General features: G+C 43.7%; 1 protein-coding gene across 1 annotated transcript in view; it reads right to left on the reverse strand.

Moving 5' to 3' along the window:
* Positions 1 to 4,331: 4,331 nt before the first annotated feature.
* tpd52 (tumor protein D52) overlaps positions 4,332 to 24,237 on the reverse strand; it is a 165,356-nt gene continuing 145,450 nt past the window's right edge. The window contains exon 10 of the mRNA XM_055634550.1: positions 4,332 to 4,581. Coding sequence (XP_055490525.1) covers positions 4,428 to 4,581 — 154 coding nt within the window. The 3' untranslated portion in view covers positions 4,332 to 4,427. The remainder of the gene's footprint in view (positions 4,582 to 24,237) is intronic.

A 24,237-nucleotide genomic window follows, 5' to 3' on the forward strand; every position in this document is an offset into this window, starting at 1 on the left:
CAAAGTCGCTGAATCGGTAAATGAAACCTCTGCTCCCCTGTGATCTAGCGTGTGCATAGATGCTCTAGTCCGAAGACCAAAGGGTGAGGCACAAATATTCCAAACAGTTGCTTCTCTCAAACAGCTTATTTTATTTCTTCTCCCTACTATTTTCTCCAGCATTAGATACAATATGAATTTTACTTAATGTGCAGTGCCCTCCATAGTGTTTGGGACAAAGACCCATAATTTATTTATTTGCCTCTGTACACCACAATTTGAGATTTGTAATAGAAAAAAATCATATGTAGTTAAAGTGCACATTGTCAGATTTTATTAAAGGATATTTTTATACATACTCAGACTTACTTGATTAGCTAAGTATGTTTTGCAACATATGATGAATTTGATTTGCCATACAGTCATACTAATAAAAAGCAACAGAACACACAAAATACATTTTAACATAAACATCCACCACAGTGACTCCTCCACATTCCTTACTGTGAAGGAAGGTGAAAAAAAGTTCAATCTCTTCCCTTCTTTGTTCTCCCGCGGTCGAGGGCCTCGAGTCTTCCGTTGATGGGATGATCTTGACTCCCATAGCCGGCGGTGGGTCCTCCGCATTGGGGCGATCAAGCTCCTGCATCGGGGGGGATGTCAGTTCCCTGGGCCGAGCAATCGGACCCCAGGTCAGGGCTAGTCGAACGTCGTGCGGTTTTGGAGCTCCCAACTCGGTCTCACCCGAGACTGCGAACCCTTGATGTTAAAGTCCGCAGTCCGTGGTTGCAGCGTCGATCCCAGGCAAGGAATCGGCTGCAATGGTAAGTCCACGTCCCCCAAGTGGGGCTCAAAGTCAGTACCGAGCAAGGCCTCCATTCCACAACGTTAGGCCGCAGAGCGACCGGAGATACGATCTGGAAAACAATCGCATCACTGACAAGGTAAGAGATTGAAAAAAAGTTTCCCCTGACCCCCTCCCCCACCTCCCACATAAAACAAACCAGAGGCCATTAACACAAACTTTTAAAACACACTAAAAATACCCCAAAAAAGACGAAAGGACAGACATACATTTACATTTTACAAAATACATTTTAACATAAACATCCACCGACATACTGTTGGCAAGGCTGCCATCGCGGAGCCACCCAGTGGTCATTTATTATGGTTTCACCATGTAGAAATTACAGCTGTGTTTATACACAGTCCCCCCATTTCAGAGCACCATAATCTATGGGACACATGGCTTCACAAGTGTTTGCAATTGCTCAGGTGTGTTTAATTGCCTCCTTAATGCAGGAATAAGAAGGTTCTCAGCACCTAGTCTTTCCTCCAGTCTTTCCATGATCTTTGGAAACTTTCACTGCTGTTTATCACCATCACCATTTATATAATCATCTTGACCACTTCCTGTCTGCGCTGTATATTGATTTTAGAAAAAACACTACCATATATTGCTATGATTTTTGGCCATCTTACTCATAGTCCTCCTCCGCTGAGCAGGCCCCGAGGATTTTTCCCATCGATGAAAAATTAAAAAGTTATGAGTGTTTAATACTTTTATGAGTCAATCACCCAATCTGAACCCAATTGAGCATGCCTTTTATATGCTGAAGAGAAAAGTGAAGGGGACTAACCCCCAAAACAAGAATAAGCTAAAGATGGCTGCAATGCAGGCCTGGCAGACCATCACCAGAGAAGACACCTAGCAACTGGTGATGTCCATGAATCGCAGACTTCAAGCAGTCATTGCATGCAAAGGATATGCAACAAAATACTAAACATGACTACTTTCATTTACATGACATTGCTGTGTTCCAAACATTATGGTTCCCTGAAATGGGGGGGGGGGACTATGTATAAACATTGCTGTAATTTCTACATGGTGAAACCAAAATGTATCAAAATGGCCTTTTTTAAAACCTGATAATGTGCACTTTAACCACATGTGATTTTTTTTTCTATTACAAATCTCAAGTTGTGGAGTACAGAGGCAAATAAATAAATAAATAAATAAATAAATAAATGATGGGTCTTTGTCCCAAACATTATGGAGGGCACTAGAAACATTTAGCTGATGGAAAAATTAAAGTCAAATATTAGAAACCAGCATAGTGCACAGGGCAAGAAGCAAGGCAATTTTATGAAAATGTCCATATAGAATGATCGATAGGAATAAATCTTGTGGCCCCACCATGGACAAATACATACCAAATCCAAATGTGATTCCTTATTATTCCAATATTATTGCTCAAATGATTATGGAATGCAAAGATGCTCACCATAAATCAATAGTAATAACCATGTGAAAACTATTTTAAAACATCTTGAATGATGCCAGTGACAAATAAGAAATTTTCTCAATGTACTTAGAATTAAGGCAATATTCCCTTGCTTAGTTAGCTCTTTATTTAATTTAACTCTTTTTATACAGTTTTCTTTAGCTTACTCAAAAAGTTTTAAGGCTTTCTTAATTTAGATGAGAGTTAGAGTTCGCCAAATTTCTTCAGTATCTTTATTTTGTCTTTATTTTGAGCCAAAATTGCCCATCATGTTGCCACTATCTAAAAAGCTGTTGATGCTTATGGGCCTGTCCCACTTAGGTGACTTTTTAGGCGACTACAGGAGACTATGCGGTCGCCACGTTCGCGGGTGGTTGCCGGGGAGTCGTCTTTATGGTCGTGAGGAGTTCCCGAATTCTAGGAACTAGTCGCAGCCTCATTATGGTCACCGCAAATTTTTCAACATGTTAAAAAATTAGCGGCGTGCAGAATGAAGGCGCCATAGAGAGTAGCGAGAATTCTCGTGCCGTAGGTGGGTCGCCAGGAGGTCCTAGTGGGTTGCCAGGTCGAAGGTTCTCGTAGGTTCTTGTAGGTTGTAGCTGGTGCTGACTGGTGAATTTCATTGGCCTATTGGGAAAAAAAAAGTAGAACCAAGGATAACCGACCAGTAATGCTAATGTCCACCGTGCTTCACAGCTGTGTATCTCTGGCTTCTTAAAATTTGTCTCCACTCCTTCTCCCCCCTCTTTTAAATGACTTACCGTACACTGTGCTTTAGCCATCTTAATTACAGCGCCACCTTTCCTGTTCATCGTGTCTGTCCGTATCACCTTGGCTTTGCAGTGTGAAGTTCCCAAGGGGGGGGTGTGTGTGTGAGTGTGAGTGTGAGTGCGAGTGTGCGTGCAAGTGTGTGTGCACGCGTGTGTGTGTGCACGCGCGCGCTGAGCCGGTAATTTTTGTTTCTTTCCTTGGTAAACCAGCATCTGCAGTTCCTCGTTTCTAAACTATATGGTTTTCTCCATGACAGTCAGGACAAATCCACTATTTTTGTATGGGGGTGTTATTCAAATACACAACAGCTGTGTTGAGGCCCTTATACTTATGAGATATGGTTTGAAATATAATGATGTTTCCACTATCAGCATTTATTTCACTAATCAAAATTTAATCATTAATTTGAATGTTGCTGTTTTGTGCTGTTGGCCAAAGACATGAAAAAACCCCAATGAAGACACAAAATAATTAAAACGCCTTTGTTTACCATGCAAAGGCCAGCAATATACTTCAACTTCAGAACCTGAAACTCAACTTTAATAAGTCAAAAATACAATATTGTTAAATTAAAACATGTTACAGAACCCAAAGGCGGTCAGTCATTATGTCTATTCTTGGGTACATAAAAATGCTGGAGAAACTCAGCGGGTGCAGCAGCATCTAGGGAGGGAAGGAAATAGGCAACGTTTCGGGCCGAAACCCTTCTTCGGACCTCATGTCTATTCTTGGTATCATTTCTCCCCCTTCCCATGTTTATTTTCAATATATTTATCCACATGCTTTTTAAATTGATTATGTAGTTTGATTTATTTTTGGAGTGGAATTTTAAACCCTCGTAACAATTAATGGAATGAAAAGTGTAAGATAGTAAAAACTCCAAAATCTCAGTTTGTATCTGAATTACATTGAATCCCACACCGATTTCCAAAACACCTTTCTCTACCGCAACTTTTATGATGTAGTTCATTATTTAATAAAAGCAGGAAGCTGAAACCAGATTTGAGTTCTCCCCTTTTCCTCATTATGTCTTTTATTAAATATTAAATCCAAGCACCCCCCCCCCCCCCCCCCCCGGCAACCATCCCCCACCACCCCTCATGTGGATGCCTGTGAATTTGGGAAGAAAATTTAGAATTTCAAATTTTAAAAAAATCAAAAACTTCTTATGTTCACATTGCTTGAGCAATCAAGAGAAAATTATTTTTGTCATGTGTTTCTTCAGCTTGGATGTGCCGCAGCTGTATCAATCAAAAGCGTATAACCCTTTGAAAATGGACAAACACACATAAACTGTACCTTGTAATGTGTTTATTTTTCTTTTTAAATAATAAAGCAAGAAATATACATTATTAATAGAAGCAAAACCACATCAAGTCGCGATCTGTAAATTCATTCTCTTTGCTTTGAATCTTTGGTGTCCAGCAACCCAAGGAGAGCAGCTTCAGCCTCCAGCAGAGTCGTGTCGGTCTTGGCCCCAAGAAAGCGCGAGGTCAGTTCAAGATCAACAAGCTTCAAACGCACTCTTGCTCCCCTCTGATACTTCCTAGACAAAAAAAAAATCACAACTTGTATGTTTGTTTGTTTTTTAGAAATCAGATTTCACATCCTGGTGAAAGGAATGCCTCAGCACAAAATGAGGATACCTTTGTGTAGGAAGGAACTGCAGATGCTGGTCTAAACCGAAAATAGACACAAAAAGCTGGAGTAACTCAGCGGAACAGGCAGCATCTCTGGAGTGAGGGAATGGGCGACGTTTCGGGCCGAGACCCTTCTTCAGTCTGGTATCGTCACCAGAGATCCTGCCTGTCCTGCTGAGTTACTCCAGCTTTTTGTGTCTATGAGGATACCTTTAATGTACATCATAAATTGCTCTTTTGTTGGGTGCTACATAACAACGATCAACGATCCTTACTTTAATACCAGAATCTAATTTTACATTCTTCTCATATTACCAAAAAGATTTTACACTGTTGGACCAATTTGTTGTTTTGAGAATAGTTTTTAAAAAAAACCAAACAATTATTATACACAGGGTAATTATATCAACATCATGGCACCCACTGGAAAGGGTAGAAAAGAAACCATGATGATGAAAGGAATATCATATAAATAAAATCACCTAAGTAACATGAGATTGCAGCCACATAAAGAAACAAACATACCATCTGCAGACCTTGCACAATGCAGTGACAAATACATCTCACACACGCTCACTGTGGTACACAGTGCTTTGAAATGTTCTCTGAAACAACTTGATATGTCTCAGGGATACAGGATTAAGAGAAGATTTATAAAGGCACTCATAATTATGTGTTCTCATCATTATATAAGTACAATAGAAAATAAAGCTTACTCTGGGATTTTGATTTCACAAGATACGGAGCATTCTTGGTCATTAATCTGATTTTCAATATACCTTTTGATTTCTTTTGTTCTGAATAGTGTAGAATCTAATAGCAAAGCTGCAGTTTCTCACAGCTAATTCCATCAACTACCTCACACCTCCGGTGGGCCAGGTTCAATCCTGACCTCCAGTGCTATCTGTGTGGTTTGCACATTCACCTTGTGACTGTGTGGGTTTCCTTCGACATCCAAAGACATGCAGGTTAGTAGTTTAACTGACTGCTATAAATCACCCCAAATGTGTAAGTATTCCAGGGAGAGCTGACAGGAACATTGGGAGAATTTAAAAAATGGGATTAGTGTGCGATGAGTTAGATGTTTAATAGTTGGCGTGAACTATCAAAGGGTCTGATTCCATGCTATGTGCCTCCATGGTTCTAAGACAACAACTCTATGATCATTCCTTCTCACAAACATAACTGTTAAACTATAAAAATGTCCAGAGCATACTCCAAGCACAGTGTCTGCACAAGTTCACCAACTGCCCAATTTGAAGCTGACAATTGGACTTGGATAAAGATATCAGTGACTCTAGAACCAGCGTAGCTCATATTAGGAACATTTCACCAACACCATACAGGATTTTGCTACAACCAAACCATGAGCACAGGCTATAGCTTTGTGTCATTTTTAATTTTGGGAAAGACAAACTTGCCTTACAGGCTATGCAGAAAATATTCATTGGATTGATTCCAGGAATGAAAAGATTATTTTAAAGGTAAGATCAAGCAGATTAAGTCTGGAATTCAGAATAATGAGAAGTGATTTTATAGAAACACAAAAGATCTTGGGGTGCTCGACACAATTAATCCAATGAAGGTGTAACTCTCAGGGTAAGGGATTACCATTTAAGAATGAGATAAGGAGGATTTTTTCCTCTCTCAAAGGGTTATGAATTCTTTAAATTCCTTAAACCAAACTCATTGTTTGTTCCAGAACGAGACAGATTTTTGGACAATATAGGAATTGATGGTTATGGGGGTGAGGCAGGCAAGTGTAGTCAACCCATATCATGTTGAAAGGCTGAGTAAGTTCTATGGGCTGCACGGTTATCTCCTATTTCATGTCCTATTTCCTATGTCATGTTCATCTACCATGCAACTAGTAAATAAAGGTCAATCAGGAGTATCACATTACTAAACCTGGAACCAAGGCATGTGGACAGTTATCTGAGCAGGTACATGATAATTATAGAAATTATAACAGGCGATTCTTAATATTGTGATCAACGGATTTCTCAGAAAAGTGGTTGAGGCAACAACTCCAGAATGAAGAAGAAACACGGCTTGCTAAGAATATTTGGTTGTTATGGATGGAGGAATGAAGATGGACCAAATGGCCTTCCCCGTCTTGTGTATTTTAGCTGCAAGATCTTAGAAATGTCTACAACCTTATCACCAGTTTGAGAGCTCAGAGAATCACAGATGTTTTACAACTTAGAAACATCAGTCCACATCTATGTCCGTTCTTATCTCATGTAGCTACTATATGCAAAAATGAAAAAAAGAGCAAACAGCAAAATGACTGCAATACAGATAAATGCTATGGTCAAAGTAAAAATATACATTTGAAGTTAAATTAAGCCTTGCATGTAACAATATTTCAGCTTGTTTTGTTAACAAAGTATTCAAATTGACTGTGGATTTTATGTTGCTTGTAAATAAACATTTTTAGTTATTAATTTCATATTTCATTCCTGAAGAGGAGTCAAATTGAATAACAAAGAAGTTCCCTTTGTTAAAATTGAATTACTACTCAAAGATTTGTTAATCCTGTTGACTAGTTTTTGTCAAGTAGAAAGTAGAATTAAATATTAAAGTAGAAAGTAGCAGAAACCACATGGGCTATTTTTGGAAATATATATTGTTAACTCAATTTCATTGTTTGAAAATATGAACAGACTTTGCTAAAATGGTCATGCCTTTCATTTACTGCTTCAGCAAGGAAGACATGACCACAGTAAAAAATGGAAAATGTATGCAGTTGTGTTGCCCATAGATTTATTTTGGTACTTAATTTGAAAAGAATGCTCATGCAGCATCACAACAAAAATGGTTTCAAACTTGGGAATTTTTCAATTGGCAATAAGATCAGATCTTTACTCATCATCTTACTGCAACTAGTTGTTGGAAACAAAATGCACATTTGATCCCTGTTGTCACATACAATTGCCCTCCATACTGTGGCATAAATAGTTCTTCTTCTGTGAGCACTTTTCGTCGTTTTCACCCTTCCGGGGTCAAAATCTAAAAACCACTGCCCAACAACACAGTGGGGTATGTCCACCCAAAGGAGCATAGATGTTAGCCTCTGCCAGCAATGACTGCTTTTCAAACATGCAGAAGAAAAAAAACTCCCAGACTAGCATTGCTGCAATAATTAAGTTCTCCCTTCCTTTACTGGTGTCAAAGAGCATATTTTAGCTTCTTATTTTTGTGTGAAATTAGCATTAGAAAAGTATAAAACATATATCAAGCATAAAGGAACGTATAAAGTAAGGATATTTATTGAATGGATGTAACAAAATCAAGACCACTGATTTGGTTGCCAACCCCCAAAATTGATTAAAAAACTCTAATAGTTTAAATTAAAGAAACATTTTATTAAACCAGTCATCAGAAACCATGAACTAACCTATGGGTGTCACATGCATTACATGAAAGACTGTTTAAGACATTTGGTGCAAGATTAGCAGTTTAAATCTGAGAAGTGCTTGTCCTTTCAACTAGTGTCAGTTAAGCAAATGTTCAGTCAAATTTAGAGGAAAAAACATCTGCTTGTATTGGCTTTCCTGAATTGATCCATAATTTTCAGAGGTCGCGATGTGCAGGTTGTGTTCTCTTAGAGATGTTGCATGATGGCTAAATGCAGGCGAACGTTACATTTGTCTTATGTGAAGATTTGCTATAATTTCATAGCAACTCTAAGTATCATTACTTTAGATCATCATTTAAAACTCATTGATAGCACAATGAACAGTGCTTGCTCTGGCTCCGGAAGGATATAGCAACTAAACTCTAAAATATGGAGGTAGTATTGCTTCCTCCATCAACATGATTTATAGTCAAAGGCAAATGATAAGATTATGGTGAATGTACCAACCTATCTAACCCCATCCCCCATCCCATCAGGCACAAAATCCTTAATCTGCCAAACAATTAATAGTCCCCACGTTTCAGCATTAAACAGTTGAAACATTGCAGCCACACATACATGGGAATAACTGTTGACCGTGTCTGGCTTTTGGTTTAAATTTTAAGTGCTTTACTTTTGAACAATTCCTCTGAACTCTAAACCAAACACAGCGAGGCCAGGTCCTTATCTTGACTGCTCTTCTGCTGAATTTGCCCATCACTCACTCCACTAAACCAGCCCAGTGACTGAGCTTTCAAGGACCGAGCAAAGGGCAATTAGATCCATTTCCACAACTGAGAGTTCGGATGCACAATGAAACTGTTTTATTTCAAGGGGACTTAATATCTCTTCCAGACATTCTCTAAACATTTCCAGTGCTAAGTCATACCGCATTGGAAAGAAACCATAGAAAACGTAGAACAAATGGATAAATATGCTTGGAAGTAAGTTTTGTACATTACTTCTAAGCACTTGCTCTGTATGTGAATTATCCATTTATAACCAGTAGAGCTACACTCTTTATTCTGCTGCCAATTCACTAATGTTTAAAGAGGTTGTGTGACATTGTACCAATTGTCTTTCATAGCACTTCGCAATACATGTGAATTAAATGTGACGCAATGTACAATTATTCAAAAACCATATCCAAAAACGTCTACTAAAAATTGGCACCATTATATTTCAAATATGGAATATGGAAAAGGCAATTAAAGTGATCCATTCCCATTTTCTTGCCAGCCAGCAAATTCGTAAATGAAATTAATTTGAATTCCACTGGTAATTTCCAACTTTACAAGTAATGATATAATAATTCAGGGATGGGAGCAGTTTAAAGTTGTTTAACCAATGCAACCTGGGTGAAAAATAACTTCTCATAGTATGACCTATAAATGGATATTAGATTTACTTTAATTGCCACATATATATATAGTAAATATATATATTTGTTTTGACTTTTCCTCATGTGCCACACTCTAGTTTCCCCTAGAAAAGCATTGATTTGTTTTAAAATAAATGTTGGATTCTTTGTGAAGTAAAGGATGCGTGATAATGTAGAGAAAAAAAGTTAAACCAAGGAGTAAACAGCATCAGAATGGAAGAGAAAAGAGTGGACGCACTGAAAGGTAAAAAAGTAATCTTTAACATTTTACAGATCAGTCTATAAAAGACAATAAGAAACAGATTAGCTTGATTAGCGGAAATGCATTACTTAACCAGGCCCTGCAGAGAATTTCTCAAGGTACGCATAATCGTTTACAGGGAACATAAAACTGCACTGTTCAACAACTCTTGGAACTTTATACAATGTAAAAAAAACATTTATCACCATGCAACACCAATGGCATCGTGACATTTTGGGTCAGCATGTGGTTTCTCAGAAACCTCTATGCAAAGCTATACAACAGAGGCTTTAAAGATGATCCAGAATGAAAAAAGAGAGTTCAGTTCTCAGCACTGTCTGTGTTTGCAATGAAATTACTCTTTTGACATGTACGTGTATTAATTACACTTGCCACAGCTCCATTACATTATTTGTGGTATTTTAATTGCGTAAAATATAAATGTTACTATGCACACTTACAGTAATCATTACAAAGCCTACAAAATAGCAAGTTTTGTCAAACTAAAATCACTGCTTATCCAGAATCAAGAAATTCTAGAAATTAAAGATGGTTCCGGAAGTGGCAAATTTGATAAGAGCAGCAGATGATTCCCAGCATATGCAGAGATTGCAGGTGACAGAACTACCAAAGTTCTCCCCACAACCCAGCTAATGACTGTTGGACAGTTGGAAGAGATGGTGTTCAACTCATTCCAGATGTAAAGAAAAAATGGTCTTGTGTCAAGATACTGCAGATATCCAATATTACTTAAAGTGTTGGAAGGAACTGCAGGTGCTGGTTTAAACCGAAGATAGACAAAAAAAGCTGGAGTAACTCAGCGGGACAGGCAACATCTGAAGAAGGGTCTCGGCCCGAAACATCACCCATTCCTCCTCTCCAGTGATGTTGCCTGTCCCACTGTGTTACTCCAGCATTTTGTGTCTATATTCAATATTATTTAAAGCTGTTCCTCAGTTTGTATTTGTGCTTATATTATAGAAAGACAAAAAAAAGAGGAAAACAAGTGTCCTCAGTAAGATGGCATTCTTCATTTTCACAATTTTCGATATCCTAAAATGCAAATGAATTATTACAGGCAATAAATTAAAATAAAAATTCACAACCTGACAGAGTATTACACTATCCTTTGGACCATCAATAGTGGACCATGTCCTTCTCCACATTAGCTGTTGCTTAATTTCACTTTTCTTCTTGCTTTTCCATTTAAAATTACAAATATTCACAAATGAGCATTATACGATAGGGCAGTCTAATGGCGCAGCTGGAAGAGCCACTGCATCACACCCTGGTTCAATCCCGACCCTAGGTGCTGTCTGTGTGGAGTTTGTATGTTCTCCCTGTGACCATGTGGATTTCTTCTGGATGGCCTTTTACCGCGCAATCTCTAAACTAAAAAACTAAACTGCAGATGCTGGTTAATACACAAAAAGACACAAAGTGCTGGGGTAACTCAGCAGGTCAGGCAGCATCTCTAGAGAAAATGGATAGGTATTTGGGTCGAAACTCTTCTTCAGACTGAGAGCCTGACATCCAGAGATGCTGCATGACCCGCTGAGTTGCTCCAGCACTCTGTGTCCTTTTATAGATATGGATGTGTGGTAACTCTATGCCTATTGAAAAAATGCTCAGATGCCAAGGAGTAAGCCCAGAATATCTCCAATTCTGAAATTTCTTTATTTTCTTCCAAAATGTTTTGAGCCACTTGTTGAGAATTTATTTCAGGGGTGGGAAGGGAAAGGGGAGCAAACTTTAATCAAAACAACACATTGCATGGGAAGTATTTCAGACTGGAATGCAGTAAAGAAAATAAGTTAAAAGTATTAAACTCCATGCATTTCACTGATACTCTACTTTCTATTAATCAGCTTTGCTGCCATGTGAAAGTAAGATGTAGGTCAATTGGAGAACAAACATTGCTGCACGGCAGGACCATAGTATTTCATTCTTACCGATTCAGAAGGTAGTGTTCACTTTTCCCAGAGTGTAGGATTACTGATGCACAATGTCCAGGTGACAATTTACTTAAATATAAACTACTACTTTTACAAACTTTTCTCTATGTGTCTTTAGGAGCCTATTGAAGTTCCATCCACCTCCATATTAAAAAGACAACAAAGCATGTTTGTTTTGTTTGTATGATTTCAGTTACTCGAGAAACTAAAATACACAAGAGAAAAGGAATGTAAGCTAACATGCTCAAAGGTTCCCATTAGATCCTTATATCCTAGATTAGGCACCGCTGCTGCTCAAGCACTAATATTGGGAAGGAATTCCAAGATAAATCAAGCTAAGAAGCTATTTTGTGCAGAAGCTATTCATTTAGTAAACATGTGAATTGTTCAAAATGTAAACATTCCTTAAAGGGTAAATCCAATGTTATTGCATGGCATTTCAATTTACAACTCAAAACTAAGATTGGTTAGCGAGGAGGGGGCAGGGTGGGTGAGTGGAGGCACGGAGGAGCGGAGTAGGCGGGTTGAGGGAGGGGAGGGCAGTGCTGGTGGAGTAGGAGAGGGCAGTGTGGGTGGGGGAGAGGAGGGCAGTGAGGGTGGGGGAGGAGAGGGTGGTGAGGGTGGGGGAGGGGAGGGCAGTGTGCGGGTGGGGGAGGGGGGGGGGGGTAGGAGTGGGGGAGGGGAGGGCAGTGCGGGTGGGGGGGAGGGGGAGGGCAGTGTGGTGGTGTGAGGGGGGAGGGCAATGGGGTGGGGGGGAGGGCAGTGGGGGGTGGGTGAGGGGAGGGAGGGTGAGGGTGGGGGAGGGGAGGGTGGTGAGGGTGGGGGAGGGGAGGGCAGTGCGGAGTGGGGGAGGGGGAGGGCGGTGCGGGTGGGGGAGGGGAGGGCAGTGCGGGTGGGGGAGGGGAGGGCAGTGAGGGTGGGGGGGGGGGAGGGGTGAGGGAGGGGAGGGCGGTGTGGTGGGGGAGGGGAGGGCAGGGAGGGTGGGGGAGGGGGAGGGCGGAGGGTGGGTGGGGGGGGGGGGGAGGGCGGTACGGGTGGGGGGAGGGGAGGGGCAGTGTGGGTGGGGGGGGGGGGGGAGGGCAGTGCGGGTGGGGGGAGGGAGGGAGTGAGGGTGGGGAGGGGGGGAGGGGTGAGGTGGGGGAGGGAGGGCGGGTGGGGGAGGGGGAGGGCGGTGCGAGTGGGGGAGGGGGAGGGCAGTGTGGGTGGGGGAGGGGAGGGCAGTGCGGGTGGGGGAGGGGAGGGCGGTGGGGGAGGGCGGGTTGGGGAGGGGAGGGCGGTGTGGTGGGGGAGGGGAGGGCGGTGCGGGGTGGGGGGAGGGGAGGGCAGTGTGGCGGGGGGGGGTGGGGGAGGGGAGGGGGAGTGCGGGTGGGGGAGGGGAGGGCAGTGCGGGTGGGGGAGGGGGGGGGCGGTGATGGTGGGGGAGGGGAGGGCGGGTGCGGTGGGGGAGGGGAGGGGAGGGGGGGTGATGGTGGGGGGAGGGGAAGGGCAGTGCGGGTGGGGGAGGGGAGGGGGCGGTGATGGTGGGGGAGGGGAAGGCAGTGCGGGTGTGGTGGGGAGGGGAAGGGAGGGCGGGTGGAGGAGGGAGGGTGTGGGAGGGGGGGCGGGCGGTGCGGAGGGGAGGAGGGCGGTGTGAGTGGGGGAGGGGAGGGCGGTGATGGTGGGGGAGAGCGGTGCTGGAGGGGAGGTCGGTGCGGGAGGGGAGGTCGGTGCGGACGGGGGAGAGAGGAGCAGGTGGGAAGGGGAGGGTGGTGCAGGGGAGTGCAGGTACAGGCAGGGGAGGGGAGGGGAGGGGATCACACATACAGGCGGGGAAGGGCAGTGCAGTCTGGGTTGGTTGGGTGTGACGAGAAGAGGATGGGATGCAAGAGCGTAGAGTTCCCTCCAATGATATGTGGAGGAAAGTGCATGAAGTGGTATGATAGAAGGAGGTCGAGCAACGAGGGTGAAGATAAAGAAGGGAGAATAAAAATGACACTTCATGAATTACAATTATTCGAAAAGATACAATATCTCTTTGAACAGGGTACGGTTGCATTTTCCTGCCTGAGCATCAACAAGGAATAACACAGAAGACATTTCCACTTCTGTAAGGACAACCTCATTGAAATATGCCACCTGCAGTCACCACTGCCCTGTCCCTTTGAGCTGCAGCTGGCTTAATACAGTGTTAGTTTCACAATGTTTGCCACCCGCTGAGACCTGCTGCACTCAACAGCACACTTAGAACCCTCCACATGCTCTAATCATCTTAATTAGCTGGCAGCATAAAGGTGTCATGCTGCCTGCATTGCAAAGATCAATCAAGAATTAGTGCCACATTGTAATCCACATGACCTTTTTTTGCGGACTATTTAAATTCGGCTCTTTATATTTCTCCGCAAATAGGTGGCATACTACATACCCACTACTATTGGAGTGAGCACGGATAGATGGCGAATGTCTAATGATAGAACAAATAAACAGCTTGAAAGGAAAATTTCAAATTTAAGTTGGCAATTCGTAAGATTCATAAAATATATTTTGACACCCTTCCTTTGAAATGTTTCAGTTCATCAGTGTATTAGGATGTCAGAAAGGAGAGAGAGGAGAGGGGGGGGGGAGAGAGGGGAAGGGGGAGGGAGAGGGGGAGAGGGGGAGAGGGGGGAGAGAGGGGGGGAGGAGAGAGAGAGAGAGAGAGAGAGATAAATCATACGATGTTAGAACTATCTATATTACTAAAACTCTGTTCTTGACCGGTTTTGGCTTACTGTGCTGCGGTTTCCGAGAGAACGCCGCCACCTACGGCCGTCATTTTTGGCCACCTCGCTCAGAGCCCCCCTCCGCCGCATGTGTGCCGAGGATTTTTCCCGTCGATGAAAATTGACAGGGATATTAATGTTTTTACAAAATTCCCCATTCTCTCTGCTGCCCCTGCTGGAGGGAGGGGGAGGGACTATAAAACCAGGAAGTGGCGTGCCTCAATCAGTCTCTGCAAGTGGTGTGCCTCAATCAGAGCTTTGAATGACACTGACAAGTGTCTACAGCACTGTGAGTACCCTTAATTTGGTTTGAAAAATGAAAATATGGTTAGAGATAAAAAAGCACTGCCTGGGTTTGGGTTGAGAAGTAAAAAGGCATTCTCTCCCCCCACCCCCCCCCCCGCCCTCCCCTCCCCCCCCCCCCCCCCCCCCCCCCCCCCCTCTTTCCCCACCCCCCCCCCCCTTTCCCCCCCCCATCTCCCCCCCCCCCCTCCCCCCCCCCCCCCCTCACTCCCCCTCCCTCTCCCCCCTCCCTCCTCCACCTCCCCCCTCTCCCTATCCCCCCCCCTCCCTCTCCCCTCCCCTCCCTCTCCCTCTCCTCTCCCCTTCCCTCACTCTCCCCCCTCCCTCTCCTCTCCCCCCCTCCCTCTCTCTCTCTCTCCCCCCCCCCCCCCACACAGGGAGAGCGAGGGGGGGTGTGGGGGGCGGGGGGGGGGGGGGGGGGGGGGGGGTAGATAGTGTGTGACGATGCATGCCGCCTCCCCACTCCCCCCCCCACAACCGCACATTGGGGGAACAGACCCAACGGGTCTGCACTTGGTAACATATAAATGTGAAGAGAATATTAATTGTAAAAATCAGGGTATGACCATAGGTATAAGCTGGAAACAATGTTTCCTGGTCTGAATGGGAGCAGTTATAGAGCGAGAACATGGACAGAACCTAGAAAGAATCTGAGAGCTGCAAAAAAGGACAAGCCCAGCAGGTTAAGTTGAGCATGTCCTAGATTACCCGAGGAGAAATAATAAATACAAAAATCAAAATAACAAATAACCTAAGCCACTATCACACATGGACAAATGACAGGAATCAAGAGAATAGCATGCCAGTCCAGTAACCCTAAATCCACTCTAAACACCAACAATTCCTTTATATCCCCACGGATGCTGCTCAATCTGCTTAGTTCCTGCAGCGGTTTGTTTTTTTGCTGCAGGTTCCAGCATCGGCAGCCTCATGTTTTCAGCCGATATTGAATTTATGCGGAGGATCCACCAACGTTAACAACGAAAACATCAACACCACTACATTCACACAACCCATGGGCTCACACTGCTACCTTGATAACACTTCCTCCCACTCTACATTCCAGTCTCTCAGTCCACAGAAATGCCTCCGAAATATCTTCTTTATTTACCAACAGTTGCTGTCCTTTTACTATAGTGGGCAGAGCTGCAACTCATCTATTCTGCAACTTGGCCCCAATGCATAGGGAGTAGATGAGAAAATTAGATAACATCAAACTAGCGTGAACAATTGATCGATGGTTGGCATGGACTTGGTGGGTTGCTGAATCTCTAAAGCTATTTTCCAGAAACTCCGCTCAGCGCTTCTCCTTGCTGACAAAGCAAGAACAGGTCCTTGCCTTCCACCTTAATGACCTCCACATTCAATGGATCATCCCCTCACAATTGCTGCCAGCTCCATCAAGGACGGCGCAGTGGTAGAATCGATCCCTTACAGCTTGAGACCCAGGTTCGATCATGACATTGGGGCGCTGTCTGTACGGAGGTCGCACATTATTCCTGTGGTCACATGGGTTTTCTCCAGGTGCTCCAGTTTCCTCACACTTTCCAAGGTGCAGGTTTGTAGGTTTATTGGCCTCTGTAAATTGCCCCTGGTGTGTGAGATGCAAAGGTGGGATAGCATAGAACTAATGTATGGGTGCTGGCTCGGGCCATAGGGCATGTTTTCACATTGGATCTCTAAAAACTAAAGATTGCACCCATCAGACATGTTCCTCTCCCCTCTCGTTTCAACATTTTTGAAGGGATTTGCTCCCTTCACTTACTCCCCTGGTGCACTATTTTGTACCTGCATAACAGTCCCTCTTATGGCATTTGCCCATGAAACTACGAATACAACACAAGCCCTTTCACCTCTTCTCTTCCCACCATCCAGAAACCCAACAGTCTTTGAGTATTAAACAGCCTTCATTTGCAATCTTTTGTCCGGCATTCCTGTAGTGTCATGTACAGAGGATTGGACATATATACCTGTTACATGCCACATTTATTGCATCCAGTGTTCCCAATGTGACCTCCTGTACATCGGCGAGATCAAGCGCAGACTCGGCGACCGTTTCGTTGAATAGTTGCACTCGGTCAGCCGAGGCCTACTGAATCTCCCAGCTGCTAAACACTATAACTACACTTCCCATTCCACCACTGGCCTGCTAGAATCAGTCTGAAGAACGGTCCTGACCCAAAATGTAACCTATCCACGTTCTCCAGCGAGGATGCCTGACCCACTAAGTTACTCCAGCACTTTGTGTCTTTTTTTTAAAACCAGCATTTGCAGTTCCTTGTATCTATAAATCAAACCAGTGTAGGACAAAACTTTCTAGATATGTTCTTGTGTTTGTTGCATCGATCAACAGCTCATTTCATTGCTGTTCATCTACATTTGGCCGACTGGAAGGGCAAGTGTTATTTTTTTAACAAACATGAAAGCATACTGCAATTATCGTGTACATGATAAAGACCAATTTCAATGCAATTGTGTGCTTTAAGACCACTGCCGAATTAAGTCCAATGTCGAAGAAGAAAGGTAGCATGCCTTAAGTCCAGTGGCTCTTACATTCACCACTCATGACGCGCATTGAGAGGCCAGTGATGGTGTACATTAACACCTGCCTCCCAGAAAGCCTTCAACCATTACAGTTGGCCTACCATTGCAACAGGTCCATGACAAATGTAATGCCAGGGATATGACATTCATCTCTGGAAAATTTAAACAACAAGGGGACCTACCTCAGACTCAGTAGGTCTCAGTATATATTGACTATAACTACATCTTCAAAATCCCATCCAAATTAATCTCCAATCTCGTGGATCTAGGTGTCAGCACCCTCCTCTGTCACTGGATCCTTGACTTCCTTACCCATAGCCCACAATCACTGAGGTTTGACCACAAAACATCCTCAAGGATAGTTTTCCAACACCAGTGCTCTGCAAGGATGTGTTCTCAGCCCCTTGCTGTATGTACTCCCTTTATTCTCATGACAAAATGCGGCCAAATTCAGCTCTATCTAACCATCTACTAGTTTGTAGATGAAACAGTAGTGGGCTGGATCTCAAACATCCTCTCCCTCAATATCAACAGTTATTGATTTCAGGAAACGCGGTGGAGTGTTCACCCCAATCAGCATCACTGGTGAAGTGTAAATGAATGAGAGCTTCAAGTTACTGGGCATAAATATCATCAGCAATCTGCCTTGGACCAACCACATTGAAGCTAGAGCCAAAAAAAGGACTCCAATACTTCTACTTCCTCAGGAGACTAAGGAAGTTCAGCATGTTTTTAATGGCTCTTACCAACTTTTTACAGACTGACTAGATGCGATGACTGGATCTAGGATACCTCCTACACCCATGTAGAACACATGGACTTAATTAACTTTACTACTAGAATTTTTAGATTTAGAATTAGATTAGAATTAGATTCCTTTATTGTCATTCAGACCTTTTGGTCTGAACGAAATTATGTTGCCTGCAGTCATACACAGAACCAATAAAAACAAAACATACGATAAACACAAATTAAACATCCACCACAGTGAGTTCACCAAGCACATCCCCACTGTGATGGAGGCAAAGTCTTAGTCTCCATCTCTTCCATCCTCGTTCTCCCTCTGCGCTGAGGCGATTGATCCAGGCCGAAGATGCCGCTCTCCAGTCCAGCAGACCTCCATGGTGATGTCGCCGCCGCCGAAAGCCGGAACGCCGTCTCCGCTCCGAGTCGGCCCGCCACAGCATCAGCTCCGGGCAGCCGCCCCAGCTCCAGGCCGCCGCTCCAGCTCTAACTTTCGCCCTGCCCTTAAATTCATCTGGACTATCTCTGGACTGGGCTTTGCCCTCTTGCAAAGATGCTATTCCTCACTCTCAATTCCTCTGTCTCCGCCACATCTTCTCACAAGATGAGGTGTTCCATATTAGGACATCCGAAATGTCCTCATTCTTCAGGAAACATGGATTCCCCTATTCTCTCAGAAATAAGGCCCTAACATTTGTCTCCTCTGTGTCCCGTAATTCTGCTCTCGCTCCCCCTCCCCCTCCCCCTCCAAATGCAATATTGACAGTTCCCCTTGGTTCACTCATCCCTTCCCAACCAAACCACTACCTCCCCAAGTACTTTGCCCTGTAACTCCAGGAGATGCAACACCTGTCCTTACACCTCCTCCATTCAGGGACCCCAAAAGTCCTTTCAGGTTAGACAGCAGTTCACGTGTACCCTCTCTAAACTCATCTACTGCATCCGGTGATACGGGATCTCCTAGTAGCCAATCATTTCAACTCCCTTCCTGTTCCCATGCTGAACTTTCTGTCCTGGGCCTCCTCCATTGCCAGAGGCCACATGCAAATTGGAGGAACAGCATCTCATATTTCACTTGGGTAGCTTACAACCCAGCGATATAAACACTGAATTTTCTAATTTTAGGTAACCACTACTTAAACTCCCCTATCTCCTTGTCCCTTCCCTCCACCAGTCATTTTACTAGTTCCACAGTTCTCCACATTGTATCCCTCTTGAGATCACACCTTTCCTAGCCAACAATGGGTCTACCAGGCACCGTCCTGCCTGAGTTGTTTGTTGTCGGCCGGCCCTGATTGATCCTGGTCTTTTCTCGCCTCTAGCTCTTAACCCACCATGGGCGGAAATCCGGGGGGGGGGAACACACACACACGTCCCCTCCATGTTTTGAGAGGTGGGAGACAATCCATGTTTCGTAATCTGGATTTTTTAATTCGGTGAAAATATTTTTATTAAAAATCTCCGCTTTCCGCGAGACAGTGATGACGAGGGTGGGTCTGATGACGAGGGTGCCGATTGGACAAGAGTAACGTCAGTCAGCAGGCAATGGGGGGGGGAGCGGGACATGATGATTCCGCGCAATGATTGGAGGAGGGAGGTGTCGGTCAGAGGCAGAAGTAGGGTGGTGGGACTGAGGATAGAGCGTGGTGATTGGAGGATGGGGACGTCCTGGTGGAGCAAAGATCACAGAGCGGAGCTTGAATCGGCCCGTTCGCTGGGCTTTTCATCGCCCGGCGCGGCTTAAAATCAGCCACGGGATCTTCCATCGCCCCGCGGTCAAATTGCTGCGTCGAGGCGATAGAAGCTTCCGATGTTGAAGCCCCCACGGCTGGCTTTAAGCCGCGCTGGGCGATGAAAAGCCCCGTGTACGGGCCGATTGAAGCTCCACGATTGTGGGCGGACGAAGCTGCTGTTGCTGGAGTTCTGAGTCAGTCACCAACCAGGTAAGCTCCCGATGTTACCATCCACAGGGTCCACGGCCGAAGCCTCTGAAGGCGGGGAGGGGGTGTGTGTGTGTGTGTGTGTGTGTGTGTGTGTGTGTGTGTGTGTGTGTGTGTGTGTGTGTGTGTGTGTGTGTGTGCGCCCACCAGGAAATTGTGTCCCCCCCCCATGTTTTGATATACATTTCCACCCCCGTCTCCCCCCCTTACTGAAGGGTCTCAACCCAAAACGTCAACCATCCTTTTTCTCCAGAGATGCTGCCTGACTCGCTGAATTACTCCAGCACAAATTGTGTCTAACAATTTATTCCCTTCTGTATCCCTACTGAATGGGCCTCCCATAAGCTAGGGCATAGTGCCAATTTTCAAATCTAACATTTACAAGACGGTGGACTTTTTCTCTGTTACTGCAATGTTATGCTGTGAATCTATATTCTGCACTCTGGTATTTTTCTCTTTGCACTACCTGTTGTACTAGTGCATGGCTTGATTCAATAGTACTTTGTCACATGTATCTACATACAATGAAATGTTTTCTTTTTGCATACAATCCAGTAAAGTCATACTGTGCATTAGAACAAACATCTGCATGTCGAAGAGTGCAACTGTAGTAATGTAAAAATAATAGTATCTATACCGTGATCTGATGAAATTGGATATCTTGCAAAGAAATTAAGAGCTTGTTAACGTATCCAGATACACTTGACAATAATAAACCAAAACCAATATAATTTGCATTATGACCAAGTTGCTAATGTCAGCCCTTATCTTTTCAGATTAGTTGGATGCTAGGCCTGCAGAGTCGCTCACAGATACATCCCCTTCTAACAACCCACTCACCACACTGCTGGGAGCGAGGAGTCTCCAAGCTTTTCATTGCCGGGTAGTCTCTGCCCACAGTAATCCAGGCTCCACTGACATTATTTTGGAACACGAAGATCACTTGTGGGGCTTCTGGTTGAGCGAGGAAGGAATGAGATCGCTGGTTCAGTCTGGGATTTGATGGCATGCCTGGGAAGGGTGTGGAGCGGTGGGTTAATGTTATGCTAGGGATCTTTACTATACTACATGGCCCTGAAAGTGAGGTGAATCAGCTCAGTGCAAAGACTCCACAAATGAAATCACCTCAAACTCCCTCAGGAGTCAAAACTCATGATCTCCCCACCAACTCCCTCCCTTTTGAAATACTGGCAGATGCGAGAGATATTGTTAATTCCTACTGTCCATTACTGATGAATGCAACAATCAGAACTAAAAGAAAATGTTCAATTCAAAACACAGATGTCAGAACCATAGTGTAAATGAAGCCACTGAACATGAATTGACAAACTTTTCTTTAGCTTGCAAGTAGCACCAATCATTCCACTGATGCAAGGAAACAGAGCTTTACAGAATTATGAAGAATTCTAAACATACCCGCAGGGCCCCGGGGTCTGGAGGGCCTGAGTTAATAAGGCAGGTGAGACTAGCTCAGCTGGGCAACTTAGTCGAGTTGGGCTGAAGGGCCTGTTTCCACGCTTACCCTGTCAAAATTCAATGTAAATATGGAAACAGAAGAATATTTGACTTTGGGGTGGGGAACGTTGGATGAGCATGGGGGGGGGGGGGGGGGGGGGGGGCTGTTTTAAGGCTGACATTCCCAATGAGATTGCCACAGATATTAACCTCTGTTAAGGGCTTGGTGGGGTCAACAAGCCTTTACCAAGCAGCACACTGTGTTGCCGCTACCATCAGGTAAGATGCCAATGACGGACAAGCAGACCCATTGACAGTGATTGATGGACTGCCCTTTAATCACTGTTAATGTGTGCCCTGAGCTCAAAAGCAAACGAGCACATCAATCTTATAATGTTTGATGCATGTTAAGAAATACTTTTACAAAAACATTTAAAAGTCACTTCTGACCACAGATGATGAACTTTAACCCTCTGCTCGGATGCTCGAGGCAAAAGATAGTCACAAGGCAAGGCCCTCCTATGACATGGCCAATCTGTCTGTCACTGCCATTTCCTTTGACTGCAGCCAGTGCCAATTTGATTTATGTACTGGCTCGAGGTGAGGTTGACAGTGATAATTCATTCGACACGACCCAGAGAAAGAAGACTGCTCTCAAAATGGATCTACGGAGAAGCAAAAACAAAAAAATCAAGTGGCTTGAAAGATGCAAGGAGTTGCTGACATTCAGCAGAACCGGAGATCAAACGTCCCGTATCCTCAGCATTTGTGGAGCACATTGTTGTAATTCCAGCAAGGAGATGACGATGTCCAGCGACCACAACTTAAAGTGATAGTCACAGTTCATACCGAGGCACCTCTTTACTTTCACAGGCATTCACTGCAAAACATTATAATTTACTGAAAACCTCTCTCCAGCACTTCACCATATTAAAGCTAGCCTTGGTCTAAATGGCTCTAGTATGAAGATGTAACCTTCCCTTCGATGAAAGTTAAGGCATATCGGTGTTGTGTTCAAAATGACTATAACAGTGATTAACTCACTATTAATTGTACAATTATTCATATTTAACTTTACTTTAAAATCGCTTAGTAGACCTACACTGTAGCCTTTGCCCAAACATACACAAAGAGAGATGATTTCAAGAGGTAAGATGATGTCCTTAACATCACGGCAGCATTCAGAGTGTAGTATCAGGAGGTTATGGCTCAAAATGAAGTCAGTGGGAATTGCGGCAAGTTCTTCACTGTACAAAGAAAAATGGTTGTGGTCGTTCAAGGTTGATTATTTCAGTCCCAGGGCATTGCCGTTCCTGACAGGAGGCCCTGGCCCAACCTTTTTCAGATGTTATTAATGACCGCAAGTCTTTGATAAGTTCAGAAGTAGGGATGATGACGGATGACTGCACAATGCTCAAATCCTTTCATAGTTCCTCAGAAAATGAACCAGATCATGCCTGCAGGGCCCAGTCAACTTTGAGGCATGGTTTAGTTACGAGGCAAGTAATTGTTGTGCCATATAATTCCTAAAGACCCCCTCAGCAAGAATGCCCCCAATATTCAATGGCACAACTATTGCTCAGTCACCTATCATCAATATTCTGGGGTTTACCGTTGACCCGAAACGCGATCAATCACAAAGGCGAAGGCTTCAAGATCAAGATTACATTCACCTCATGATCCCCCAATTTTTTTCTCTATCTTTTCCTAAAGACATTGGTACACTACATGTCAACTACCTTTTGATCCCCATGTCCACGCTTCTCATGAATTTGGCTAGTGTCAGCAAATAATTGACATGCATGCCGCACAACTTCTTTCACAATCAGATCAGTTTAAATAACATCAATTTCATTTTGCAACAGCATTTAATCATAATATCCAGGACAACAACTCTTGGCTTGAATAAAGCCGTTTCACTGGCATCACACATCAATGTCTAGCTTTCGATCACAGTGGGAGTATTCCAGAAGATCAAATAGCAATTACTCCTGCTGTAAATCCAGTGCACAAACAAAAATCAAGTTGCATATTACAAAAGACTACAGCAAGTACCTGTATTGTAAATGCCCTTTTGACACTGTGTACAGACAAAGCATCAATACTGAAGACTACACCCATATTAAGGCACATTCAAGTTATATTTCTATGTCATTTCACTTCAAAAGCAAGATGACTCCGAACACTCACCTCGTTTCTTTTTTTGTGTTTACTACTTTCTTTTACATTTTAATTTTTAATAATACTTTATTTGCAGGATAGCATCATGTAACAAATTATATTCTGATTTTGTGGATGAAACACACACATACTGAAGGTGTAAATCAAATGAAAAAATGGTTTCCCTGGGATTAGTGTTTCAAACACATCCCCATCCTAAAGTCCTGCTGAGGGCTGATGAAACCTGTCTGACGTCAGGCATATCAGTTCAAGGGTCTGCCACCACCCACTCATGTTGTAAGGTTTGTACCTTAACCTCTACACCACGGCGCCTTTGCAATTATAACACCAATTTTACTGCATGTGGTTGACAGGTCCATCAATATCTTTTTAACAGACAACAGCAGAGTCTGTCTGAACTCATTCAAAATCTGATCCAGTTTCCATTTTAAATTTGCCACAATTATTAACTCTGAACCAATTTCATATGATGCACAAACACATGCATTATAAACAATTGTACTATTTGCATCTCTTTAAAAAAATGAAATGTGGTGGTGGGGGAGGGGGGAGGCAGAATAAAGTGATTATTGAGGCAATCCAAAAAAAAAACCTTTAGCAGGTTTGCAAGGAAGCATATTCACTTTCAACCTAACTTCTATTAGCAAAATCCCTTGGCTGAAAACTGCTTGCAATACAGT

Source organism: Leucoraja erinacea, chromosome 4 (genome assembly GCF_028641065.1).
Source record: "Leucoraja erinacea ecotype New England chromosome 4, Leri_hhj_1, whole genome shotgun sequence".
NCBI lineage: Eukaryota > Metazoa > Chordata > Chondrichthyes > Rajiformes > Rajidae > Leucoraja > Leucoraja erinaceus.